The sequence below is a fragment of the Pleuronectes platessa genome, chromosome 6 (assembly GCF_947347685.1).
Source record: "Pleuronectes platessa chromosome 6, fPlePla1.1, whole genome shotgun sequence".
Taxonomy (NCBI): domain Eukaryota; kingdom Metazoa; phylum Chordata; class Actinopteri; order Pleuronectiformes; family Pleuronectidae; genus Pleuronectes; species Pleuronectes platessa.
The window spans coordinates 9,948,746-9,976,573 of NC_070631.1; the positions used below are offsets into that span (position 1 = coordinate 9,948,746).

The 27,828-nt window shown below is 41.2% G+C and overlaps 1 protein-coding gene across 1 annotated transcript in view; it reads left to right on the forward strand.

Annotated features, from left to right (window-relative positions):
• opn7b (opsin 7, group member b) overlaps positions 1–27,348 on the forward strand; it is a 54,593-nt gene extending 27,245 nt beyond the window's left edge. Inside the window, exons 2-6 of the mRNA XM_053425857.1 lie at positions 7,971–8,058; positions 8,142–8,304; positions 10,704–10,831; positions 22,274–22,608; positions 22,724–27,348. Coding sequence (XP_053281832.1) covers positions 7,971–8,058; positions 8,142–8,304; positions 10,704–10,831; positions 22,274–22,608; positions 22,724–23,224 — 1,215 coding nt within the window. The 3' untranslated portion in view covers positions 23,225–27,348. The remainder of the gene's footprint in view (positions 1–7,970; positions 8,059–8,141; positions 8,305–10,703; positions 10,832–22,273; positions 22,609–22,723) is intronic.
• Positions 27,349–27,828: the final 480 nt, after the last annotated feature.

The window sequence follows — 27,828 nt, forward strand, 5'->3', positions numbered from 1 at the left end:
TATCTCCAGCACTTAATCAGATAAACCACAGACACTCATTAAGGTTTACAACTTTCCAGAGTTGAAAGCAGCAAGCCCATGGGCTCAGGCTCAGCTTTGAGGAGCAGCAGCAAACATGACACTTAAGGCACTTTAATTGGGTGCAAGAAATAACTGACACATTGCTTTGAGAGGAGAGCTATTACTCTAAATCACGGCTTTTTAAATGATGTCTGGTACAATGAGGGGAGTCCCTTATTCCCAGACTGGAGTGAAGATAATGAGGTTCTAACAAATGATTGTTTCAGATTAGTATTTAGAACACAGAGTTGTCTGAATTCAATTGTGTGATGATCACGATGGTGTCTGTGATAATCCGTACAATATGATTTGTGTACTCGACATAGTTCGTAAACATTAACACAACATTTCTTTTATTGTGAGATTTGTATCTTGCTCTGTGACGAATTGATCTGTTTTTCATCTGTGCTTCTCTGTGTGAGTTTATTCAGCATGTAATAACCGGTTTGAGGTTTGCTATCTGTCAAACACCTGCTTGATGTTTTTGACACACGCTGGTTAGGTGGTTGCCTGGAGAATTGCCCATCAAAAAGAAACAGTTTCCCTCCTCAGCATGCCATTAAAACACCATATATAAAATAACATTGCCTCTGCACCAGTGACTTCCAGTGGCCTGCGGCATTATGATCTCAGGTTGTCCATCCGTCCCTTAAGATACTTGTGAACGAAATATCTTAAAAAACGGCTTCAGGGAATTTCCTAAAATTTGGTACGAATGTTCGATGTGACTCAATGATGAACTGATTAGATGTCGGTGGTCGAAGGTCACTGTGACCGGAAACATTGTTTTTTCGTCTTGTAAACGCAACATCTCAGGAACGTCCTGACTTTTTTTCTATATTTGGTGAATACGTTCACTTGGATATGAAGATGAACTGATTACATTGTGATCTCACAAAACGTTTCTTGACAATGTCTTGCCTTGTGAACGAGGTACCGTAAAAATGCTTCTAGAGACTTGTTTCAAATTTGGCACAAATGTTCAAGTAGACTCATGGAATAGTTGATGGGGTTTGGGTGGTCAAAGGTCAAGGTGGCTTCTTATTACATTTGAACTTAGAACTCTTCGGTCTGCCTTTATGGAATTTCTTTACACTTTGACTATCACTTGAACTCAAACATTAAAGGGATAGTTCACCCAAAAATAAAAAATCACTCATTACTCTTTTGGTCTTTCAGGGGTAAACAGCTGCAACAGTCAACTCGTCTTGTGAGGAGTCGTGAGTATGAGTCTGGAAAGAAATCTGTGTACATTGAAACTGCACTGGTTTTCTATTGAAACTCTAGTTAACCTGGAAGTTATTCATATGTACGATATAAATGCTTCCTCCTATTAAAGTATGAATTGAATAGGAATTGAGAAGTCTGTAAAGCAGACACAATAGTAATGAAAAGGCAGAATGTTTGTCTTCCTTAACACAACAAAATGAATGATGCTTCAGATTTTCTTCCAACTTCTCAAAGTGAAACTCAGACTTTTTTCTTATTCTTTTGAATAATGAGTCTGAAGTGTAACGAGATTGTTCTCAAACACGTACATCTATAAGTCATGTGTCTGTTCATCACAAAGACAAATCCCCTTCTGAGATATGGAAACGTTTTCAGCTTGAGTAGCGATTGGCTGCTGGACTTGAGGTGAACCGATGGAAGAGGGAGAGATGAGTGATTTGAGTTGCTTGTGATATTGAACAAAAACTAAGAGCACCGAGAGAGACTATAAATGTTTGATGGGTGTGCTGTCTGGGAGGAATTTGTCAGAGGCAAACAAGTGGACAAATGGATGTATGAATGATGGAGGGGCGTGTGGGGAATACAAGAGACGACTGCAACACATGTGATTTGCATGCACTTGAGTCAGTGCTTGGATTGAAAGAAGAGATGATGGTTTAATGGATGGATGAAAAGTGTATGAAGGAGGGATGAATAAAAGAAAGCTAGAGGGGAAAAGAAAACATGACCTTCCATCTGGCTGGGAGGAAGTCACATGCAGTCATAAAACAGTGTCGAGCATTACTCTGCTGCAAAATGTATGCTTGTTCACATGCTGCGCACAACATGCACCTTTGGGCAGGAATCGTCACTTTACATGGCGGGAGAGGCTTCTGCTCATGCAACCAAATAAAATAAATGGAAATGTTCTATTTTCAAGTCAGCATTTTAATTTAAACCTTTGAAATCGTTCTTAAATCCCGATCATCTCTCTTTATGTCGACGGAGAGGCAGCCGCTGTGACACCCTGCTCATGTCTTCAATAATTTACCCATTCGTCTTCTCATTTTCTACCTGTTTTACGGTCGAGGCAAGGCTTGACTTTTTTCTGCATAGGTGCCCATAAAAAATGACAGACAGAATATTGCCTCCCCATTTCTTTTACAGACGATGTGTCAATCATAGCGATTGTTAAATGTCGGAGGGAAGCCGTGGTTGTCAGCTCATCTTCAGTGATTTCATCAAAACGTTGATAGGTTTCCACATGGAAGGACATTCCTGTTTAATGTAGACATGGCAAATTTGTATTAGGCCGACCCTGTAAAGTGCCGCTTCATTCTGCCATTGTTTAAAGCCAGAATTAGAGAGTTCTCATGAAAACTTGAATTGAAACACTCATGGATATCAGTCCCCTAAACAGGTGATTTCTCTCATCAAAATCCATGAATGATTCTTTGAAAAACCAGTTTTAAAGAAAGTAAACCAAAAATTCCTGGATCATCCCTCTGATTTGGATCTGCACCTAAATATTTCATGACCGCATCCTTGCACCAAATCACCGACAGATAAACAAACCTAGACAAAAACAATGGAGGAAACTAGGGAATTTTATTTGTTTATCACCATAGAAAGACATTTAACATGTTCTGCATTACAGAAAATATTTTAAAAAAACTGCTCCTGCAGTTGCAGTTATGAGAAAATATATATTTAGATTTTGATGTGATTACGATGCAACACGGGAAACTAAATGCCAAAATCAAGACACACAAACCGTGTGCAGTTTATTGTTGTTTCAAGAGAAGTGAACTTTGAATATTTTTCTTTTTTATGCTGAACCTAACTTTACTCAAGCCCACCCACTCCTCCAGCCCTTCTCCTCTCTCACTTGGACATTTCACCTCATCCCTATCTGGATCTCTGCTTGGCTCTGGAGTCTCTGAGAAAAAGATTTACAATTTTCCCATTACCCACGTGAGAAGTATGCTCTCGCTCAGTAATTCAAAAAGACTCTGGCAGTTGTACTTGGCATCAGATGGATAGTTTCTCAGCCAAGAAACAGAGGCTGACTCAAAATGAAGGAGGAGGATACCAAATGAAAATGATAATTGATTTTCACATGAATTGATATTCGCTGTTGTTTTGGCAACAAGGTAACACTACTGATTTATTATAATCAGCTCCCACTGTATCTCTGCACAGCTCATTAAGATGCTCCCATAACGATGTTCCTTTACTCTTTTTTGCTTATTTAACTTTCTAGCTCACTGAAAAAAGAGATTACCTCAATTCTTTTCTCTCCTAGTTGATGTGTATATAACAGACAAGTCAGACTTACTTAATGATTACCCTGGTGTATGAAAGGAGAGAGACATATCCCATTATTAGAATGAATAATGCCTGTGTGTGTCAGGCTAATAAGTGATGCCCTTTGGAAATGAATTCGATGATCAAGGGACATTACAACATTTAATTACTTGCACTGTCTTGGCATCCAATACAGAAGAATAGCGTTGGATGAGAGAGTAAATGTCTAAATGAGATTTTTTTATCATACTCTTGTCAGTATAATGAGACTCCAGCTCTCTGATCTCTGTGGTTTTGAACCAGGCTGTGTACTGAAGTCAAGATACAAGAGATCATCATACTCAGGTCTAATGAAAGGCAAGAGACTTCTCCTTCTATATACGGGTGTAAAAATATATAAAATTATAGGGTGAAAACAACAAACATAGCAGCAAATAACTGCATACCTGGTTTCCTGGTGACTGGTTGTGGCAGGAGAAGGTTGTCGTAGACACAAAGAGCAAAGTTATATTTGAAACATATCTACAAACTCTAACAGCCGACTGAACTGCACTGCACTGCCTGGAGGAACAAGTAGGACTACATCTATCTTCAGAATCAATGCATTGGTTGGTTCTATCATCCAGAGTGTGATTGCAGGCTGTAGCCTGAGGGCAGCTGGGGCAACAGTCTCACGATAAATGAAATGAGAGAACATTTGTACGGCATTCGTTTTCATTCAGGTTCTTTCAGTTATGTTTTTTTAGTGCCCACAGATAAGCCTCTATTCCCCACACACCTACTGCAGGAACTCCAGTTAAATAAAGAGTTAAGTTAAAACAGGCATTTTATCCACCTGTGAGCAAGTGAAGACTCTGGGAAACACGACCACAGTTTGAACAGTTTATTCCTCTCAGCATCCATTCTACTACCATTTAGTTTCTGTGGCTGCGTTAAAGTCTGGAAGGTAGAGACGGAAATGACGAAGCAGTATCTCGCAATCACTTCCTGTTGGATTACGACTAGACAACAAGCGGTAAATGCAACTTTTATTTTCAGTAACAGTTCCAACTCGTCGTCGGCCCCAGATATGAAATCTCTTGTCTTACTTTATAGTTTGCAGTATTTTCTTTTAGTCAGCAGCTAACTGGGGAGGCTGCGGATCAGGAGGTAGAGCGGGTTGTCCACCATTCCGCATTCTGTTATAGAGAAAGTGCTGCACACAGATCCTCGGTATGGATGCGTACGGGTGGATTGCAGAACTGTACTGTTAAGAACTTTTAATGGTCATAAAGACTATAACAGTGCTATTTAAGAATAGACCATTTACCAACATCTGCTTCGACTGCTCATTGTTTGTGTATGGTCCCGTGATGTGCATATTCAGGGGTGTTATTATGGATGGAGGTAATTACTGATGTGGAGAGAAAAGGCTTGTGTGGATGGAAATTTAAATGAAAACATATAAGTTCTGATGTAGTCTCAGGGGAAAAAAACATAAAAGCACCAATAAAAGGAACTAAAAGCCTGAAAGACATTATTTTTTACATCGTTAGGAACCAACTTGACATATAAAGGATGTGTTTGCACAGTGGTGTTTGCAGTATCACTGAATTCTAATATTGGTCCACGGTCCCATTTGTGTTACAGCTAATCTCCCTTATTCAGCTTTAAGTCTTGAGCTTCTGACAGTTCCAGTTATGGGATTTCTCTCATCCTGCACTTCTCCTCAGTTGTCCTCCCGTTCTATTACGACTGCCTCCTCCACCTTTCTCTCTCTCTCTCTCTCTCTCTCTCTCTCTCTCTCTCTCTCTGTACAGTATGTACCTCTGTGCGTGAGTGGACTAATGTCAGCGCATTATGACAGCAAGGCTTAAATGGTCACAGGCATCGTCTACAATGATTAGCCCCGATTCCACCATTGAGCTAAAGCCTGACAGTCACATTATGACTTTTGCTCACTCTTTATCGCACTTTCTCCCCCCCTCAGAGCGATGGGGGTGAGCAGGGATTCCTCTCTCTCACCCTGCCGCCATCTCCATCCTCTGCCTCTGTGACTTCATCCTCTCAGACAGTTATTCCACTCTTGCCCCTTGTTCTCCTGACACTGCTGAGAAGGGAGCAGACAGTAGATAGGGAAGTGAGCTGTAATGTAATCAGACAGGCAGGTCAATTTGTCTCTGACAGATGTTTCCCTAAGTTTAGGTAAGATCACTAGAATACCGTGATGTCACGGTCACTTGAAAGGCCTGGATCTCCCAAATGATTGTTCAGAAATTTTAAGGGAGATTACAGTTTTATTGTTAAAGTCTGCTCATATTTACGAGGCAGGTGCAGATGGTCTTTGTTGTTTTCTCTGGTCACAAGGGCAATAAGAGGCAATGACAGGAGGCGTTCATCCTGTGAAGATTAACTGGAGTGTGGATCAGGGATGGGCTCAATAGCATTTTTTATCCAATCTGAATCCAGATCCAAATCTGCCTCTCAAATCCCTTGTGTTTGGCGAGGAATCCAAACATCTGTGACTTCAGAAAAAATGTCAACGGGGAACATCTCATCTTTTGCGTCTGTCTCTGTCAGAGGCCTGGGACCCTGGTGGTTCTGCACAGTATTCGATCTGTTTCTATACGACTGTGCTCTTCTGAACAGAGATCTCAGATGCTTTTCCTAGAATCTGCTGGAGTCACTTTTCCAGTTTGAGTGTTGTAGCACACGCACACGCACCCGCAAACACATACGCACACACACACACACACACACACAAACATAAAATTGTGTCAAAAAAAGTTAATTTAATGAGGTAATTTATGTTTTCTTCATAATATTGACACTTCCATTACTACTGGTACTTATGTGGACTTTGTGTTCTTTGCATAGAACAACCGTATCTTTCATCCGTATGTGGAACTTAATTGTGTTCTCGTCTGCTTGTCTGACATCCTAACCTCCCCTCAGGGTTCAATGAAGCATCGTTACATCCCGTCCCGTCTCTCCACAGTCACCAGACCCCAACCACTGTGAAACTCTATTGGATCGTTTGTGAAAGGGGAACGGAGGGAAATGTTCTGTAACATCACAAGACGAGACATGTTCCGGGACACCGAAAGACCAATGTAGACTTGCACTAAGCACAAGTTATGACTAATTCAGTTAAAGAGATAACTCACCGTGTTAATCAATGGACAACTAATTCAATAATATATGTCAAATGATCAGTGAATGGCTGTTTTATAAAATTGGATTAAAATTAGTAGGGGATAATAATGTTAAAATATGATTATAATAGAATTGAGATGCCTGTCAATGACTCTGCTCTACTGTATGAACCCCCCTCCCAAGTGATAAACACACTTATATATACCTACATCAAATGCAAATAAAGGCAATTAAATTGTGCAAGATTGAATTCGCATACATCATATGCTGCAGGGCCACATTCAAATTCTAATGGAAAGGCCTCATAGAATAACCCTTTAAATCATTTCCTCACCTCTGGTTGGTTTGAAGATAATCTCCTGGGTGAATGGGGATTTCCGGGGATTTAAGTATGAGCAGCTCCTCTCTTAACCCCAGGTGATGTTACACGACTCCTTCCCTTTTTTGTACTTGATAGCCTTTCATTTGTCAGTACAGCTGAAGTCGTTGAGTAAATAGAAAGGCTATGAATAAATTTCCATGGTAATCTTTGCGACAGAAACATCCCCTGGCCACAGTGGTGCTATACACCGTTAGAGACCACTTACCGGTTTTAATAATTTGCCATGTTTCTGTTTTAATACTGTACGCAAACACACAGAGCATGTGAAGAATATGCAGCGTGAATGCATGATATGCCGCTAAACCGCAAGGCTACCAAGTGGAGATTGATCTTATTTTGAAGGTCGGTATTGAATTAGTACACAGAGGAGGAGGAGGAAGAGGCGGAGATGTAGTAAATGTCCTTCATGGCTTGTTAGAGCACCACTTACAGAAAATTTGGGGAAAGAGCTGACAAATAGGGAGATTTTATTTTTTTCTCTGTGCTGTGTTATGTGTTTTGTTTCTATTTTTAAGCGGCAGTGAGCAATTTGTGTGAAATTATCGATGCTGTACAAATAATATGAGCCATTAAAAGCTTTACGAGACTGAATGAATCCTCTTTGGCCTCGTCTTCAAAACAATATTAAAGTGGGGAAGTGGAGCTAAACTTTTTGTTATTGGAGTTTGGTTTCAGGGCATTTTAACAGCAGCTGACCAACAAGTCATTTTGTGCTAGGGTGTAAGGTATGAGGAAGCAGATGTATAAGGAAGTTGTTTTCCCTCTTTGTGATTTTTGTTTTATAAATTGCCTGAAGCTGAAAACACAAGTTTAAAGATTTGTCTCACCTTCTCTTACACCTTGTCTTTCTCTCTGTTTTTATCCATTTCGTCTCTAGATGGGAAATGCCTCAGAAACATTTCTGCTCGTGTCCAAGATATCAAAAGACAGTGACATCCTCATGGGGACGATCTACAGCATCTTTGGTGAGCGAGTTGTTCTTCTTCCCACGGTCTGCAACCGTATGAATGTGCTCGCACCCTAATTTATCCTGTCACTGTGTCCCCAGGTGTGCTGTCGTTAATAGGAAATGGGATCCTGCTGTTTGTGGCCTATAGAAAAAAATCCACCCTGAAGCCTGCTGAGTTCTTTGTGGTTAACTTGGCCATCAGCGACCTGGGCATGACCATGAGCCTGTTTCCACTGGCTATCCCCTCGTCCTATGCCCACATGTGAGTGATGACAATTTAGTGCTCCGCCACAGGCTCTCTTTCTCTCTCTCTCTCTCTCTCTCTCTCTCTCTCTCTCTCTCTCTCTCTCTCACTCTACTATGTCACTATGTCATCTTCCCAATCAATAAATTCACAAGGAAAGAAGGAACAATGTACTTTCTGCAGGGGATAATAGGACGACTTGCTCCTCTCACTTCATAAATCCTTAATGGTTGCCTGCTATGGCCGTGAGTGGTGAGAATGAACCATTGAACAGTCAAATCGTTTTAAAGCTGAAGCTACAGATACATTGTTTTCAGGGAAATGTCAGTTTTAGCTGATTTAAGCTTCACAAGTAGCAGCAATGGATTAGTGAACTTTCTAGCCAGAGGGCTTATTTTTTTTGCCTTCAAATAGTCGCTTCATGAAGCCTGTCCTACCTTGTAGCTAAAGTTTAATGAGGCCAACTGCAGCCGTCCCCTCAAGCCTGAAGAAGGTGTCTCCACATCCTCTGTTACAGAAATAATGTTACAGTTAATATGAACCCAAGAGACACTATAGTGACTGAACCTCAGTCAAAGTCTGTGGTAAAATCTCTCCTCAGGAATGTAATGCTGCTATAGTTTTAATTTTTTAATTAAACTGCCATCATTATTACAAGCAATTATTATTATAAACAATCCCGATTTGTAATTTGCATAAAATTACAAATTTGACATAAATCCTGTTAAAACACCCTTGATGACTGAATTATTTATTTATTTTTTATCTGAAAATGTTACAAAGCTTTTATGGTTAAATGCAGGATAAAAAAATGTAAAAAAAATATTAATGGAGGGTTTGCTCTCTCTCACATGTCTCCTGCTGCTTCCCCCGGCTCTGTTTGCTTGTTCCTTTGATCGCGAGAGCATGTGCGGCCAATAGCTGTCATATGTGCTATGATTGCATCATAATGCATCACTGCTCACTGCAGTGAGCAATGACCAAAGAGAAGCCAAGGAAATGTATTGCCTGTTTCATCTACTGCAGAGGTTAGGAACTGCCGGCATCTGGACTGTACACTGCTTCAAGATCCAACCCGCAAGACAATTGACAGAGACGGAGAAAAAATGATTCCGAATAAAAAAATCTCATTATATTATTACGGCAATTATCTTTTACGTGTTTTAAGATAGTATCAAACATAGTCGACTTACTTGACCTTCAGGGTGGTCCCTTCCGGCTGCGTGACTGTCACACACATAGCTGTTACGTGTCATCGCTGAAAAGCATTATGGCGACTGTTGAGAAAGAAGAGTCCATGCAGAATGTCACACTTTCCAAAACAAAAAGACAAGCCACTGAACCTGTGCAGGGACACAGTCTGAGTTTGAAAGGTCAATCTCAAGTGGCCTTGCTGATGAAGCATGAAACTAAATGGATGAGTTGTAAGGGCAGATGTAGTGGATTACAATGAATGTTATGTGATGAAGTTTACAGCTTTCACAAGTATGACAGAGACTTTGATCCGTGCGTCATGACATCCAAACCCATTCCTTTCGCTTTGTAAATGCAAATCTGTCCCTGGCCATATATGTAGGGGCCACTTCCTTAGTCGACATCCCCTGACCCACTACAGTTTCATAATGAGCCCAACATTTATTTGCTTTTTTTATAGTCCATACATTGGTTTGTATATTGACAATATGAATATTAAACTGGTAAAATCCCCGAGAGCTTATGATTGATTAATTCAGCCCCTCCTCACCCCAAAACAAACACACTGGTAATGGACACATGTGTCAACTAAAACTGGATTAAAACATCTGTTGGTCTCTGCAAATATAAATCATGTAGATGTTCTGAAAATATAAATCATGTACATGTTGTATTTGCATATATAGTGGCAACAAGAGACATATGGAGGAAGCCTTTTAGTTCCAGGTGTGAGCAGGCACACGTTTCACTCAGGGCAGATGTTAATATCATGTCTGACAAGAGCCAATTTTTACGCAGGCAGGTTTTCTTGTGGGTGAGCTAATGGCCAAGAAGCTCGTTCTGAGGGAGAATTTGAAAAGGCGCCTTGTTGCAACTGCAAAGCACCAGCTCACCATGTTCAAACATGGGATTAAGGCTGAATTCAATAAATACATGGCACTGTTCATGTGATTCGTGTGAACACAACAGTTTGACGTCAGACGCTTTGCCAAAGAGAAGCAGCTAACTCATGTCAGTGTGATGTAATCAGGTGTCATGTACAATTAATCACAAAATACTGTACAAACTAGAGATGACCCCAGTAGGAAACTTGTTCCCCCACCCATGATCTACTGGGTATGAATTGTGATATTCACCAGAGGGGAAACTGCAGAGAAATCTTGGCGTGATATCAAGAAAACGGTCATGAACAAATGTCCCCTTGTGTGTCTCTCTCCGATCAGGTGGCTGTTTAGTAAAACGATCTGCCTTATCTACGCCTTCTGTGGCGTCTTGTTCGGCCTGTGCAGTCTGACCAACCTCACAGTGCTCTCCTGCGTCTGCTGGATCAAGGTCTGCATCCCAAACTACGGTAAGACAAGGACAGTGTACTGCTTTACTCCAGCATTGCATATAAAACCACCATCATCACAGCATTACAACTCATTATTTTGAATAGAAGAGTTTACTTAGAGAGTTCTCACAGTTTCATTCATTATTAATACTGATTAGCTCGAAGGCTTCTTTACACACATTGGTCACCACACTGATGAGGCTTTTCATTCTGGCCCTCTGAGCCAAAAACCTTGAACCCGAAGAGATGAATAATAAAGCAGCAAGGCCAGAGGTTCAAGAGCTGGTTTCAAAGACAAACTGGCCCATGCTTTAGTAATGTTAATGTTCATTTGAAACCCTTATAACTACATGATAGGCAAAAAAGAAAATGTTTTCAATAATTGGACTTGAACAAAATAACTGCGTATGTTCTAAATCCACTGTCAGTAATTACTGATTATTTAAACTTGTGTTCCTTTTACTAAAGACCAGACTGAAAGAAAATTGAGCACATAAAACAATCCGTTTTTTAGTGAGTCTGTGTTTCTCTACTGATCATAGCTTGGTAACGTTTACTTTCAAACCAAATATAATGCATTTATAAGCAGTATTCAAACATACCCTCTGAGTCAAAGCTTTTTTATAGAAAGAAACTGAATTTGCTTTGTTACTGCTCACGTGTGTATATAATTTGAATGAAGTCAGTTATTTAGGGGTCTGTTGAGCAAGCAACACACTCTACACACCAGAGTTGTAACTTTTCAGAATAAAAGCTCAGTAATTCAACTTGAAACAAAGTATAACTAACAACCTGTCCGTGGCATTGTTGTTTCAGCGAATGTGGATTTAAGCATTTGGACTTCTAATTCAGTGTTGACAGATACGAAGCAGCCATTACGATGCTTTTAAACATAAATAGTGTTACATACAACATATTGTATTATGTTCAATCAAAACAAATTCACAACAAGCAATAACTACATGGTTTACAGCCTTCATTCAGATGTGAAGTATAATTAATGTAGCTTACAATTGATCATCTCTTTCAAAGTGTCATGTGGCAGCTGTTAAGACTGACGTCAAGGTGAGAGAGAGGGATGTTTGCGTTTTCATCCAGTGGATGTTAAGGTAAAATTTGTTTATCCAACCTCAGAGCTCAGGAGAAGAAAACAGAGCGAGATAAATATACCACCTGTCAACGATGTCTCCGACCCTATTTACACTTGTAATTGCAATGTTGTGTGCTGCCATTTTCACGCTTGCTATTTTAAAGTACATACGCACATTCTCACTGACGAGTATGACAACATGTAAATGAAGTATTAGTGCTGGAGGATGTACTCAAACGGTCAAAAAGTTTCAAATAAAACGATGGACACGTCTCACCCTCAACGCCACGAGGAGGGGGACCACCACCATGTTCTAACTTGTAAAAATAGTGTCCAAGGAAGCAGGACATGTGGTCAACACAGATGATGGAATCACTTCGACGTTGCATGACACAGGCAAAACTCAAAAAATGAAATGCCTGTCGAAATTCACACAATAACACACAAAGGTACCGCTGTGCATAATGTGCTACAGTGTACTTGTACTTATAACTTAGTGAGGAAATTTTCTTAAGTGAGCACATTTTGGCCAGACCTCACTTTTTCACTGATGCTGTTTGAGGGTTAAGACTTGAGGTTTTAGGTTTACGGTTAAACTTAGCTGTAGGTTTGGGTTTGAGTATGGATGAAGCATTTAGTTGTGATGGTTAAGATGAGGGTGAAACATAGAAGATTGTGTAAACTGGCTGAAGGATCAGATTCAACACAGCACAAATAAGAGAAAACCCAGATTAGATTTACACACTGACACTTACATATACACATTTGTTGGTCGGATCACAAGTATAATGCACAATTGTCTAGGTTTTCTTGGGCTACATGCAAATCAGGGTCCAACGCACTCAAGTCCAGATGGTGGTGGTGAAGCAGCTGAAGCTGTGACTCAAAAACAAACACCAGAAGAAAAATGACTTATGTACTCAAGCAGTTTAGTACATCCACTACATTACACCTCTCAAATTAACAGCTGAACTGAAAAATAGTCACGCAACTTTCTCCAGAACTTCAGAGACTGGATCTGATAAGGGCTCAGATAAATGCTGCGACTGCCTTTTGTGTGACTGAGCTGAAATCATTGGGTGCTTTTACTGTCGCTGTAGAATGACAGCTAATTTATCTGCTGTTATCGCAGAGGACAGTTCCTGTCAAGGCTGAGTTCAGCGTCTGCTTACTGGGACGGTAGAACACGGAGTTAAGATGATTTATGTAGTCTTTAAGGGACAGTTTCATTTTCTCAACACGTGTGCAGAATGCAAAAGAAATGGCGGAACTGTAGGTCAACACAATCCCCAGTCGCTGTTTCTCCTGAGCTTTCAACTGTATTGCAGGGTCGTCAGTTGGAGTTTGTTCAGTTTCCATTGGGGAGGATCTGTTGACATGAAAGGTAAAACTGATCACGCTTGATTCAGAACAAAGCCCACTTCAGACAGGTCATGCGGTGCATCTTCAAAGAAAGACTTTCTCTGCCGTTTTCCTCTCACACATGCACAACCCAGCGTGGGTTTATTTACTCAGACCGGTTCACAGCGTTCACAAATTCTGTGCAGGATACAGGTGAGGGGTGGGGCCGCAGGTAGAAGCAGGACGTAACGTATTGATTTAGCTGCGTTATTGTTGACAGCACGTAGACACTGGTGTCAGCTCTTATCAACGCAAACTCTTTAAATCTTTGTCTGTCTTCTACGTGTGTGACGTCCTCAGATATTTGTTTTCTTTTCATTTTTGGCGAGTCCACCCGGAGGATCCCCTGCTTTGTTTTCACATCAGATTCTCCGGACTTTCCGCAGACTTTATACCAGGCGGAAAAAGTCCGCAGAAAATCGGGAGGCTCTCAATCAGACATTTTCATTCACACTGACACCTTTTCCAGAGAAACTGCTGAGGATCCTCGGAGTTCAATGCATGTCCGGGAGCAGCTTAAGTCAAATAAGTGACACTCTATGGACGAATCATTGCAGATTCTGAGCCTGTCAACATTTCAACAACTTAGCAAACTCAATCAACTGATAATAACCATGTAATAAAGCTTAGAGACCTGGAGGAAAAGCTTATAAGTGGACGTTGAGTTGACATTGTGCTACCAAACTTTCTTTCTCCAAGATTCAACAATGACTTTTAATGCTTTGAATAAACGTATCGAGTGGTGTGTTACGTAGGTCTGCACTCGTATATGCCACAAGGTTAGTCAGTAGTCAGTGTTGTTGCCTTGCAGCAGAAAAGACCTGTGTTTGAACCCATGTCACGTTTCCTTGTCCTGTTTGCTCTGAAGTTCTCCCGCAATCTAAAGATCTGCTAATAAGTTGACTTTGGTAAAAAAAAAGAACAGAGCAATAATTAAAAAAATTGAATTAGCAAATCATTTTTCCTCAGCAGTTATGTTTATTATTTACAGAATGTGATGATGTGGATATTAATACTGAGATGATGTGAAAGCGAGACAAGAAAACTGACACAGCTAATCAAATGTGCCCAGCAAGCAAATTATTGATGTTACATTATCGAGGGGAATAGTTTAAACAAAATCATAATGAATGTTTTTTGGATTTTAAGTTCAAAGATAGAGGGAAAAGAGGTCACAAAGTGATACAAGCCGTCATGAAATGCATTATCTTGTCCAAAAACATCCACCTACCCTGTAGATATATATCTTTTTATGTCGACTTTGTGATGATAAACTGTCACATCCATTAAATAAGTTAACGTTAACATGCAAATGAATTCTGATGTTGTTCCAGGGCATAATTGCTGTCAGATAATTATTGAGCTAGGATTGCTTTCTGTCTCAGATTAAATACTTATGTAAAGCCCTCTTTCGTATGGAGATTCTCTCTCTCTCTCTCTCTCTCTCTCTCTCTCTCTCTCTCTCTCTCTCTCTCTCTCTCTCTCTCTCTCTCTCTCTCGCCTTCTTTCCATCCATATCTGATGTTACCCCTTCTTCTTTGTGTGATGTGTCCATCCTCAGATCGGAGACATTTAGAAGTAGTGAAGTCCTGCAAATGCTGCGTTGCTCCGAAATGTAGCTTTGAATTGCAGAGAAATGTCAGACACATTTCAAGAGAGTAAATAGATAAAGAGGTGAATAAAATGTTTGAATAAAAATAATAAATCCAATAGATTCATCAAAATACATAATATATATATATATATATATATCAATCTAGCAAATAAATTCAACGATAATAAACTATTTTCTCTGTTCAGTGCATGTCGTTAACTTTTATGCGTCCCTTCATATTGATTAGTCAGGCAGAGGATTTGTGTTTTGCTCAAGGGCACAAACTCATGCGTGTGACCACATTCTAGCTGTAGTGGAAGTCTGTGACTCCTCAGTTTTCAAGCAGCTTCACTTAACATTATCTCTCCTTTTTCTGAACATTGGTTTGATTGCAAACTGCTCAACCAGCAAATTGCTAATGAGCATAATTAATGTTTTTTAGTCAATTAAGCCACTGAGGATTAATTCACACGACCGGGTTTAATCCAAATCTCTCTGAGCAGCTCAGACAGTTGAAGTGGGATCCATGGTGTCGCGTTTGTTTGTTAGAATTAATATATTTAGCTCTGGATTTCATTTAGAAGTCGCAAATAATTGTATTATATTTGCAAGTGATTAATTCATTTTCATTATTTTTTCAAGGATCGTCACTCTCTCTTAATTGCTCATTAAACTCTCATGACATTTTTTGAGGTCTTTCTCTGTGAATAATAATAATAATTGTTGTTCATAGTCGTCGTAATTAATTCGAACAGCTAATATGCAAATGCGTGAAGTGGTAGCACAGAAACTGCATATAAATTCATCTCACTCTGAAAACCTGCTCTGTCGAAGACAATGGGAGAACAAAGCAGATGTGGTCAAGGAATAAATTACCAAAACACAGCAGCATGTAGCAGAATGAATAGAAAATGTGGTGCAACTTGGATGAGTCAGAGTTCATATTCATCTTCATGAGGTTGGTTTATATCCAATCTTCGCAGGGCTTTGAAAAATGTGTGGGTTCTTTTTGAGATGCAGGAACTTCTCCCTCTTCCTGGTAAAAACACTGTTGTTCTGCATCAGGATTTCCCCGAAGTCCTTCCCCTGCACGCCCCAGTTGGGAGGTAAAAATGCGGGGAGTGATAAGATGGAAGCGTCTGACTTGTCGGCCTGACCCTCTGAATATAATAGGAAATCTTTCCCTGTCTATAAGTTCAGCGATTGCTCCTGCCAGGCACATGATATTTAATATCAGGGCTGTGTTTATAAAGAGGCTTGTCTTGTCTGGTTTCTGGAGGAACAGTCTGTAACGCACAGTGTAGGCTTGTATCCCCAGCGGCTACAAGCCTCACAAATAAGTGTTTGAAATGGTAATGAGCACAAATAATGATGCTTTCATGAGATTTCTCTGTAAGAAACCTTGTATGAATGTGTGCCACTAACAGACACACTGTACTCTTTTTTTGTGAAGCAGTTTGTGGACGACAACACTAAGTTGCCATGGTGAAACACAGATAAAAACAGGAAATGACCTAAAATCCCAGTGAATAATTGCAGTTTCCCATCAGCACGATATTAAGGCTCGTCTACAGGAGTGCGTTTCATCCACGAGTTTCAGTTATCCACCTCACACACAGACCAGTTGTATTTATATTCAGGCCCCAGTCCCCTTCTGAAACTGCATTTAATTCACAAGATCCATATCTTTACTTGGATCTGCACCAAAATTCACAGTCTCATAAATATCTGTCCCCTAACCAAAAAATGTATTCTATCTTGCACTATTTAAGAAAGTGGAAAGCAAATTTATTCCCGGATCTAGACCCTGATAAATCCTGTTTTGCGGAGTCCTGTTAACTGTCAAACAAACAGAACAAGACAAACAAAGCAGATGAAAGCATAACCGGTAATAAATCCATTAGTCTGCACTGGCTGCACAACATAACTCATAACACCTGAGCAGCTGTCACGCCCCGGCTCAAGAAGCCAAGACTAAGAGAGAGGGAGACGCAGGTTGAAAGCCAAAGGATGAGTAATCTATTGAAATAACATTGTCTGACCATGAACATAAATCAAACTAAGGATGTACTGAGGGGTGTTCATCGGTGGTGATGATTGAGTATGCATGGGTGAAGCATATGTTGTGTAGGGGGGGGGGGGGGGGGGGGGGGGGGGTGTTGGAAGGCTGAGAACAAAGGAACGACAAGGCATGAAAGACCATCCCACACGCCATCCCATCTGTAGTTCTGTTTAAGCTGCAAAGATTTCCCATCTCTCCCTTGGCTTGTCAATGCCCCTGCTGGCCTGCGTCAGTATTGCCACAGGTCGATAGATCGTTTCCACCACCTCAGCAGCCACCAATAGGCTCCAGTCAGGGTTAAAGACATTTTCTCATCACTTCCCGTTTTATCTCTCAGTTACATCCATGTAATCATGTCTGGGGAAGTGATGAAGTTGGAGCAAATAGACACCAAAGTCTAAATATGTGTTGCTGCTGCAAGAACTATTTGAAAGCTGAGTTGTCAGACTGAAGTTCTCTGTAATTCGACACCACCTGTTCAAGCAGATGTGCGTGTTTGGGAGATTTGATCATTAGCACCATCAGCGCCCTTGAAGTTGTTTTTGTTTTCAGACAAGAATACATTTTTACACTTAAGAGATTAAAGTCCTGCTGTCAGACATCAACAATAAAAAGTTAAAAAACACTCTTCAACAGACAAAATGAATAAATCTATTATCTAGCACTAGTTTGGGTGGTGCTAGAGTAATAAGGGGACGTGGGACAAAAAGGCCAAACTAAAAACTTTGAGGAAATGTGTGCACATCATAGGTGAAAAGGCATAAACAGTGTTAAATGAAAGCAGTTGTTTGGACACTTTGTCCGTTTTGGGCGCAAAATGAAAATAACTCACTTCAGTTCGTCTCTTAAACACCACTGGCAGTTTAAAGTAGCTTTACTCAACTCTTTCTCGTTATGCAGGTCATTCGTCATTACGTAGTTTACGCCAGACCATTTCTCTGATGAGGCCTCAAACCACGAAACAGACACAAAATTATACACATATATCTGTAATTGCATTTTTTAGCCACAAGCTGAATGTTATGTGTTAAAATGTTAAACTGAAACTTACACAATGAAAGAAGAGAGAAAAAAAAAAGATTCAATGTCTGCAGGCACCAGACATGTTAAGACTGAAGTTGTTGACTCGCAGCCAAATGCCAAATTGCAGCTGCTGCTTGATTATTTTTACGTAAATGAAGCTCGAAAAAGGGAAGTAAGAAGCCAGGCGATTAACAAACAGTTTCCCCATAAGAAAAAAGCTGCAGTCCCTTTATAAATATGAACCAGCTTCTACACTGCCGTGAAAAGAGGAAAATGTGTGGAACTCTGTAAAATCATATTTCCGACTGGGATTATTATCTGGAGCACACAGTCTTGATAAATGTCTTCATAGAACTGGTCAGCAAACTGTATCTGCAACGATTAAACCCTCCTCCCAGGGTTGGTCTGTGCAATTGAGTGTGAACATCAGAACTGCAGAGGAGAAAAATAAGATCTGCAGAGACTTTAAATCCGCCGGAACGATTTCCTGGCTGATAAAGAGGAGCAGATGATGAGACCGAAGGCAGCAGAGGAGTGGCAGCAGTAAGGAGATAGAGCTTATTAGACAGTGCCTCTTCCTGTCTCTCTTTCATTAGTTCTTCCTTTTCCACCTCACGTGGATATTGCTGTTCTTAATAGATCCCTGCTGGCAAATTAGCCTTAACTTGTTGATTTAAAAAGAGCACATGGGTCTAGTGCATCCTTTAAGGGTTCAATTGTAGCCGCCAATGAGTCAATCAATCCATCAATCAAATTAAATTTTTAAAATTTTAACAAGGTGCGATATCCTCTGACCCTCAACAAGAAAAACACAAGAACATCAGAGAAAGCCACGTGTGAGGGATCCTCTCCCAGCACGGACAGAAGTGCCACTGAACACATCAACAAAATAACAGTATTTACATCATTGATTAGAAGAAATAGAAAATGTATGATAAAGATAAAGGGAGCAGTTACTGACAGTGATGGTATAATATGTGAGTAGGCATATTGTGTGTCAAGCAGTCTTGTTGTAATCATAGTCCAGGATCAGCTGTCACCAAAATCAGCATCCATCATCATGATCAAACATCAGGATCCACCATCATGATTCAACACCATGATCATGATCCAACACCACGATTAGCATCCACCATCATGATCCACCATCATGATCCACCACCCAGATCAGCATCCATCATCATGATCCACCATCATGATCCAACAACACGATCATGATCCACCACCACGATTGGCATCCACCATCATGATCCACCACCATGATCAGCATCCACCATCATGATCCACCATCATGATCCACCACCATCATCGTGATCCATCATTATGATCCACAGCCACGATCAGCATCCCCCATCATGATCCACCATCATGATCCAACACAACGATCATGATCCACTACCACGATTAGCATCCACCATCTTGATCCACCACTACGATCAGGATCAACCACGATCAGCATGAGTGCTGATGAACCTGTTAGTGCTGGATGGAAGCGCTCATCCTGCCCCAGTGCGGTTCAATAAATTAAAGGATTGAACAAGCGGGAGGTGGGGCAGGAGTAACAGAGAATGAAGAGGGGGGGATTGCCCTACAGTTAAAGAGGATTGATTCACTTTTAACTGACAGCAGAATAAATGGCCCTGCTGATTGTACTATTTGCATTGTCAATTGAGCCCTTTCAGGTACAATTGAGCTTGTGCAGATCTCAATTACACTCGAAGCCTAATAGTGTATTATTGTGAACACGTTAGACAAGTGGTAAAAGCTGGTAACAGGATTTCCATTCAGTGCAACTCTATGGACTGACTCTTGACTCTGTGTGACACAGGAACCAGATCTATTGCTGGATACTCAGGTTTCTGCTGTTTGGTATCCCCTAAAAAAAAAAATTTGATATTTGGGTTTGGGATCAGGTTAGATGGGATATCTAGTTGAGTTTTTGAAACCAAAACACCAAACAAACTTGAATATCTTGAACTCAAACCTTTCAATAATCTATCTGAAAAGTCATGTATCAAACTACACTACTAAACCTCCGTATTAACCAAAATCAGGAAACGTTATGAGAGTAAACTGGGACTCCTACTGTCACGTTAAATCACAGAGGTTTTCAGAGCAATAGCCCGATAATGTGGCCGGTTGGGAGAGGACGGGGTATGTGTGTCTCCTTGCAGCTCCACCGTGCTATCTGTGGAGGGTTCCCGCTTCGAATCCCATTTTGGTCAGTCGGAGTTTGCATGTTGCCGCCATGTTTGCATGGGTTTTCTCCCGGTACTCTGACTTTCTTCCACCGTACGAGGTTTGGGGTTATGTCAACTGGAGACTCGAAATTGACCAAGGCTGTGAATGTGAGTGTGAAAAGTTGTTTGATACATCGATACACCGGCGACCTGTCCAGGGTGAACCCCGCCTCTAAGCTGAGACTGACTCCAGCTTCCCCTTCAAGGATTACCAGTATAGATGACTAGGAGCATAACGCATAAGCACAGCCTCCACAATTTCCTGTTGCTCTCTGCACTGACTGTCCAAATAAAGTCAAAAGGCCTGAAAAACAATACTTTATTCAGAGAGCTGTAATAAGATTGGAAGTCGATATTGGCAGAGCTGAGGAATCTGAATCAGAGGGAAAAATTGTTTGCTACAACCCAGTTTAAAATGTCAGAGCATGTTTGAGGGCTTTTGTTGGAAATTAAGTTCGGGCCCCCTGAATACAAAGAGCTCAGGTTGAATCTTTCATACGCCAATCAGAGAGCTGGACAGTGTGATCGGTGAAGGGATGCGTCACAACAGCTAACAGCCGTCTGGAATATCTAACAGCCCCTTACCCAATCACCACAGGACTTTATCGACACCACCACCCACCATCAGCACGAACTGTAAGTGGGGTTGACATCCAGCTCAAGAGGCTGTGTGGTACCTTATATAAAGCTCCCTCTTCCTCCTCACTGAAGAAGCCCTTGTTGTCTAAATCAATCACACTAGACTCTTATTGGCTTATTTACTCCCCCCCCCCCCCTCCCAATATAAGGTTATATCTGATATTTTTGTTTGTTGTGCAACATGAGCAAAAGCTTGTGTACATAGCTTCATCAATTGACATGATTTGCACCTGAGTTGTGTCGGAAGTGAGGAAACAACTCACACAATCCCACACTGCATCACAACTAGGTCTTTTGTTTTTGTTTAGATTGGGAGACTCCTTGTGCTCGAAGTTACTTTGTGTACGCTTAATAGTTCTTGACATGAATAAAATACAAGAAGAAATCTATGCAACGATAAAAATGTGTTGTTGCAGCAATATCCCTAATACAAAGTGAACTAGTCCTTTATGTTTAGTGTATTATGTCATCATGGTGGTGAATGGAGAACGATAATAGGAATAAGGAACTTTAACTGCCAACGTTCTAGTGATTAAATTATTTTCTATTTGTTTGAAGTCCATCGTCTTTTGAGTTCTTGAGTAAAGCCAACAAGCTTGTGAGGCCCTCCAGTTAAAAGGCATTGGGCGATCTCCCACACCATATATGGCAACAACGGCTAGTTTGGGGAATCACAAATACGATGCTGGGTCACAGTGGCTCGCACACTTCAAGTTCAATCCTGGTGCAAATATAACATGAGCTGGAAAAATATTATGTAACGGAAGAAACTGAAACTGAAACTATGGCAGATTCCATTATTTGAATAAAGATCCAGATCCATGATTACTAAGAGCAAAAGTAGAAGTGACTTTGTTTCCTTATAGGAGGTCCTGTGTGCAGAGGGTTAAGATTGTGGCGAGACCAGGAAAATGATTAGTGTAGATTATTAAAGGGGTTTCCCACGTTCTTTAACGTCTAAGTAAACATGCCATGCAGCTCCCTCTCTCTCCTTGCACACCGAATAATGTTGACGTTTGGGTCCGGGGCATTACGAAGATTACTCACTTCACTTCATGTGCATTCCTGTGGGCCGTGTGACCTCTTATCCAAATGAGTCAGAGATCAAAAATAAGCACTGGTCAGGACATAAGAGAATTATCATTCTCTTTGTTTTGTCACGTCTACATGCCCTTCTTAGGGAAACGTTCTTCATCACTCATTCCACAATATCTCTCCAATTCTTCCTCCTTCTGTCTTCCTCCCTCTCCTCCTCGATGGTTACCAGCATCAGGTCACCAGACCCAATGTGCTTTAGTAGCGTATATTGTTGCTATACTGTTATTTCTTATCCTTTTCCTATGTCTTTATTTGTCAGCAATGGCTCCTCTCAACTAACCCTCCTCTGCCTCTGCCTGATTACATTTCTCAGGTAACAAGTTTTCATACAGCCATGCCTGTCTCCTGATTGCTGGGGTCTGGTGCTATGCTGGAGTCTTTGCTGTGGGGCCCCTGTCTGGCTGGGGAGAGTACGGGCCCGAGCCGTACGGCACGGCATGCTGCATTAGCTGGCATGCGCCCAGCGAAAGCACTGCAGCTATGACCTACATCATCTGCCTCTTCTTCTTCTGCTACATCATTCCGTGCACCGTCATCTTCCTGTCCTACACCTTCATCCTGCTGACCGTGCGGGGCTCCAGTCAGGCTGTGCAGCAGCACATGTCCCCCCAGAACAAGATCACCAGTGCACATGCACTCATCATTAAGGTAACGGCATGCTGTGTAGGTTCACTATCCAAGATTACTATGCAAATTATTCACAAGTACACATGTTCTTTACATGATAAATATATATGTGGTGTGTGTTGTTGTCTCTTTTCAGCTTTCTGTCGCAGTTTGTATTGGTTTCTTGACAGCATGGAGTCCATATGCTGTTGTGTCCATGTGGGCAGGGTTTGGTAACCCAGAAACTGTACCACCCATGGCTTTTGCCCTGGCAGCCATCTTTGCCAAGTCCTCCACCCTCTACAACCCTATTGTCTACCTGGTCTTCAAGCCCAACTTCCGCAAGTCCCTGTCCCGCGATGTGGCCAAGTGCAGGAGGACACTCTGCGGAAGTCCATGTCAGCACAGCTCTGCACAAAAGGGAACTTGCGGACAGCCTAATCACAAAGAAGAGTTCAACTCAACAAGGTTGTCCAACGGGCTACCAGAGAACCACAGGACCTGCAGGCACTGTCCTTGCCCTGAAACAGTCCTTAGTGACAGAGAAAATCTTACAGACATCAGCCTGCAGAAGACTGCAAGGATACTTAAAGGATCTCTGCACAACGAGGTGGCTATCAGTCAGCTCTCCAACGAAATGCAGAGCGACTTCCTCTAGAGGAACAAACGCACTCACACAGTGAGAAGGTGACAAATTCAGGAAAAGACAGCAAATATGAAGGTTGAAGACCCTAACTGCAAGTGAGGGAAAGCAATGACAATATAATTAAAGATGAAACAATCAAGATTGACTGGAAAGAAAGGAAAGGAGTTTTTTTTTAATGAAGAACTTGCCTCAAATATGTGATACTGCCAAAATAAACATGGTTACAAAGTTAGAAGCCAACACAGAAGGATAAGTGAGCCAAACAGCCAGCATGCAACAACAGATGTGTACATCAATATTTCATCAGGTCAAATTAGCCTGATCACCTTTACTGATCAGCGCTAAGAGAATCCAGAGTCCCAATGCAAATCAATTCAAGCTGGATTTAGAGGGAGGGGCCGATACTGCCACTTTGCGCTTGCTTAACTAGCTTTTATGTGTTTATTAAAAGAACTGTATTTAATGTTAGAAGTATTTATTCATGCATGAAGAACCACAGGGTTGCTGATGTTATCGAATAGAGAATTAATAATGCACCCTGATTGCTGAAGATTAACAATACGAGATTTGAATTAAGACCCATTACTATAGCTACAGTCTGTCGGCAACTGCATTCATCTTCATAAATAGGCCTTTTAATGTTTTTAGGAACAAAGAGGTGTGATAAAGATTTGGCTTAGTGAGTCCTTAGTTACATGTGTACAAATTAACATGGACATTTTACCCCAGGGTTGTTTCATTGATTCCTCTGCAGAGAGGAGCCGCTGATGCCAATCTTTTCTAATTAGTTGTGTCCAGCACAAAAGACGTGACTGGCTTTCAGAAACAGAAGAATCTGTTGACTCCGATTTATTTGGAGACCTTGTGATAAGAATCATCAAGACAGCAACAGGGAAGCAATAAAATACCAAAATGTACACTTTCTGAAATCCACTGTGAAATAAGCTCCCCATTTTTAAATGTACAAAACATCTGAAGTATTGAAACACATATTTGAATGTAAGCATCATTGTCTTTTTTACTAATAATGCAAACAGTGTGAATCAGATTTAAATCAAAGTTATCTATTAACGTTTGTTTAAAGCAACCGGCATTACTGGCTGGAAGAGATTGTGGCAGAATTACTAAAAAATGCCCCAAAACAGCTGATTAATAAGCAGGGAGAAGGTGAGAGAATTGTGATTGAAAATCTTCCTGATTAAACTTAAGCTGAGCTTCATGTCTGTGCATGGATATGAGCCACTTGCGTTTAGAGCTCCTCTTTCCTCTCTGAAAAGAGTGGGCTTGTTTTTCAATAAAAAGATTTGTAACACAAGAAAGAAATTGGGCCGCCCAAATTATCCCTATAAAAACACTAAACAGCGAGCATAGTAGAGCTTAATCACAATATTTGTCCAACAAACACTTTTGCACTTTTCCCGTTGCTGCATAGGTCATCAAATGGAAGTACACAAAACCTGCCATGGACAAGTCAATTCCATCTGCCCAGGTGCATGTTTTGTTTGACTGGCATGACCCTCACGGCATGTCATGATTCCTTACTTTACAAAGGTCAGAGGAAGGGTCACTTGTCTTTGCAGTTTCCACAGAGTAGCAAACTATAAAAGCGGTTTCCATTTCAAGTCATAACAAAAACAACCATCTCAGCACATATCGTGTGGTTGGAGGAGTGCTGCCCGGCTGCACTCCTCCAACCACTGCTCTGACTTTGGTGGCGACCCCCCTCTTGATGAAAATGATACCAAACCACCATTTCCAGTTGAACTAACACTCTGTGTCGGCTTTTCACAGAACCTCTGCCTTGGGGTTAGACCCTTGTTAGTTCAGTGCTTACAGATCTGTTGGCTGTGGGCTTAAGCTGTGTTCAGACTAATATTAGCACAGCATGAACAGAAAACAAATTGCCCCTAAATTAACTTCAGTGACGCCACAACAGTGACGCAGACGGCTACTGCAAAAATCTTTACAGACCACTTTCCCATTCACGTGGTTTGCAGACCCCAATGCATGTGTCGGTGCATGTTGCTAGGAACGTGAATGAGTCATTTCTCCTGTTTAACTCCAAATGTTGAGACAGAGGATAGAAGATGCACACTTGCTCTCCTAACCAGTCAGGGATAATGTTGAGGATCCATCTACATGTGAGCAGCTTTACCGCTGGGAAACTTAGCGTTGGCAAAGACAAGCGAACTTTCAACTGAGTCAATGATTCATTCAGATTAATATATTTATTTGATCTAATTATCTGACAGTGATTCTATACAACTACATGGGTGCACAGGGTAGCAGCTTCCTTCTGTATCGCTCTCTATCGTCCAGGGAGAACTGGAGTGTGATAAGTAGCCAACTAGCTGCATATGGTAAATTTGTATTTCTGGAAAAAAGAAAAGTTGTACAATTGTATTTACAACTCTGGTATTTCAAGAAAAAGCTGTTTTTCATTTTTGCTGTAAGACACGGGAGAACAGAGGTGAAAAGGCCGAGGGATCGGTGAAATGCAAGTGTTTTTTTTTTACTTTTTGCTCATCATGCTGGAACCAAAGGTTGCAGTCACCTTTACGCTCACTGTCAAAGCCAAAATGTTGTTTTGGACACTTGTATTTTTCTACCAATACCATGACGAGAACTTACATATCAATATACCATGGCTTCCAGTCCTGTGCTGGTCAGCCTTTGTTCCTGGGCAAGGATGGACACACAAACCAGGAAACACAACTGTGAAAACCAGATTACGATGACTCTTTTTGTTTTCTACTCGGTTCTACTCAAGGAACAAATACTGCAAGTAACCAAGTTGTATATTCTCTATCTCTAGCCATTCCCACCTAGGGTCATCTCTACTGGCTTTACTTATTCAAACGATGTACATATATATCAGATGTCAGGGATTTTATGTAAACATTGGTTTGCATGTATATAGATATTGTGTGTACGTGCAGATGCGTTATCTAATTCATATATTACCATGGATATCAGCCTAAGTGTATGAGTAGGGGATGGAGAAAACCCCTCGCAGTGTCTTGAAATGGGGAGATGGATTCTATTTTTGTTATTTCAGCTTCTGACTGGTGGCGTAGAAAATTGTTTCCATGTTTTTCTTATTTAGCGCGAAACAGCCTCCAGGTCAAATATATCCAGGTCTGTGGCTTCGCTCGCTGCAGCTGGAATCTATTTCCTTTCAGCCCTTTAATAGCTGTGCCTGAGAAGTACAGACTTAGCTGGACTTGTCTCCTCATTCCAAGATCAGTAATATTACACAGCCGCAAAATGATGGCCATTACTTTTGACCATTAGTACTTAAACTCTATTTCCCTCCATGGTTTTGTTGGGTTTCGCAGAGACACAACAATCCAAGTGGGAAATTTAATCTATTATGAGGTTATTGTATATTCAGCTTCTATGAAGGTGACCGTTTCTACCTCCCAGTTGATCATGGAATGTATTTGTGGCTCTTGTTTTTGCGTAATTTGAACTGGAGATGCACAGCATTGGATATTAAGGAATCCAAGGAGCGCCGTTTGATGTGATTACGGCTGCTTGGATGAGCGAGCCTTCTCGATTATTAAGAGAAATCAAAGCGCTGATGTGTCAGAGGTGCACACGAAGTGTCTCGAGCTGGATGCAATTATAGTTAGCCCTCGCACCAAACGATCCAGTGTTGTCGCCGGCGCAACGTAAGGCCTCGTGTCAACACTTGAGTCAGACATGCTAATCAGGACGCTCTACTTTCTGTGTGAATCTCACCTGTCGAGATGCATCCTGGGAAACATGACAAAAACCTTGTTAATCCCGTTTGAGATGCGAGCCTCTGAATCAGCAGAACTTCTTTATGCAGCAATTATAATGGTTTATAACAGGGGTGTCCAAACTACGGCCCGCCATCCATTTTAAATTGGCCCACCTCCAAAAAAATGAAGATTAAATAAATAAACTTCAAACTTACAAGTTAATGGCACTTACTTATAGCACTTTGTAGTTTAGCTCTATTTTTGAATACATTGTACTTTCTTGATTCTTGTTGTTCTGGGTTTGTACCCTTGAATGCACTTATTGTAAGTTGCTTTGGATAAAAGCGTCAGCTAAATGAAAGATAATGTGATGGACTATGGCCCACTGTATTGCAGCTGTCCCTCAGAATGCAGCCACCCCCCCCCCCCCCCCCCCCCCCCCCCCCCCCCCCCCCCCCCACACACTGTCAACAGTCCGCTCCAGGGCAGGGGGTGGCCCGGACCTTCGTATTTTTTTCTATATGCGGCCCTCGGGATAAAAAGTTTGGACACCCCTGGTTTATAATGTACTCACTGAACTCTATAAGCCTACACTGGGTCTGAAGGATGTGATGAATCCTATATACGCACTGCTCTCTATAAGTCTGTGCTAATCCACTGTAAATAAAGCTAAATGCGATCAGGACGATGCAACTAGAATCGGAATCTTCTGACTGCCGGCGGAGAAAAAGTCTTTATGTGAATCCCGAATTTTCCTTTTGTCTTTGGAGAAACAGACACTCTGTCCTAGGGAGATGCAAATTTTGACGCTGGCGTATGTGGATTACAAGTACACACACGTCAGAAGTTTTGCAGCCCGTCCCCCCCGGAGTTTCTGACACACAGATA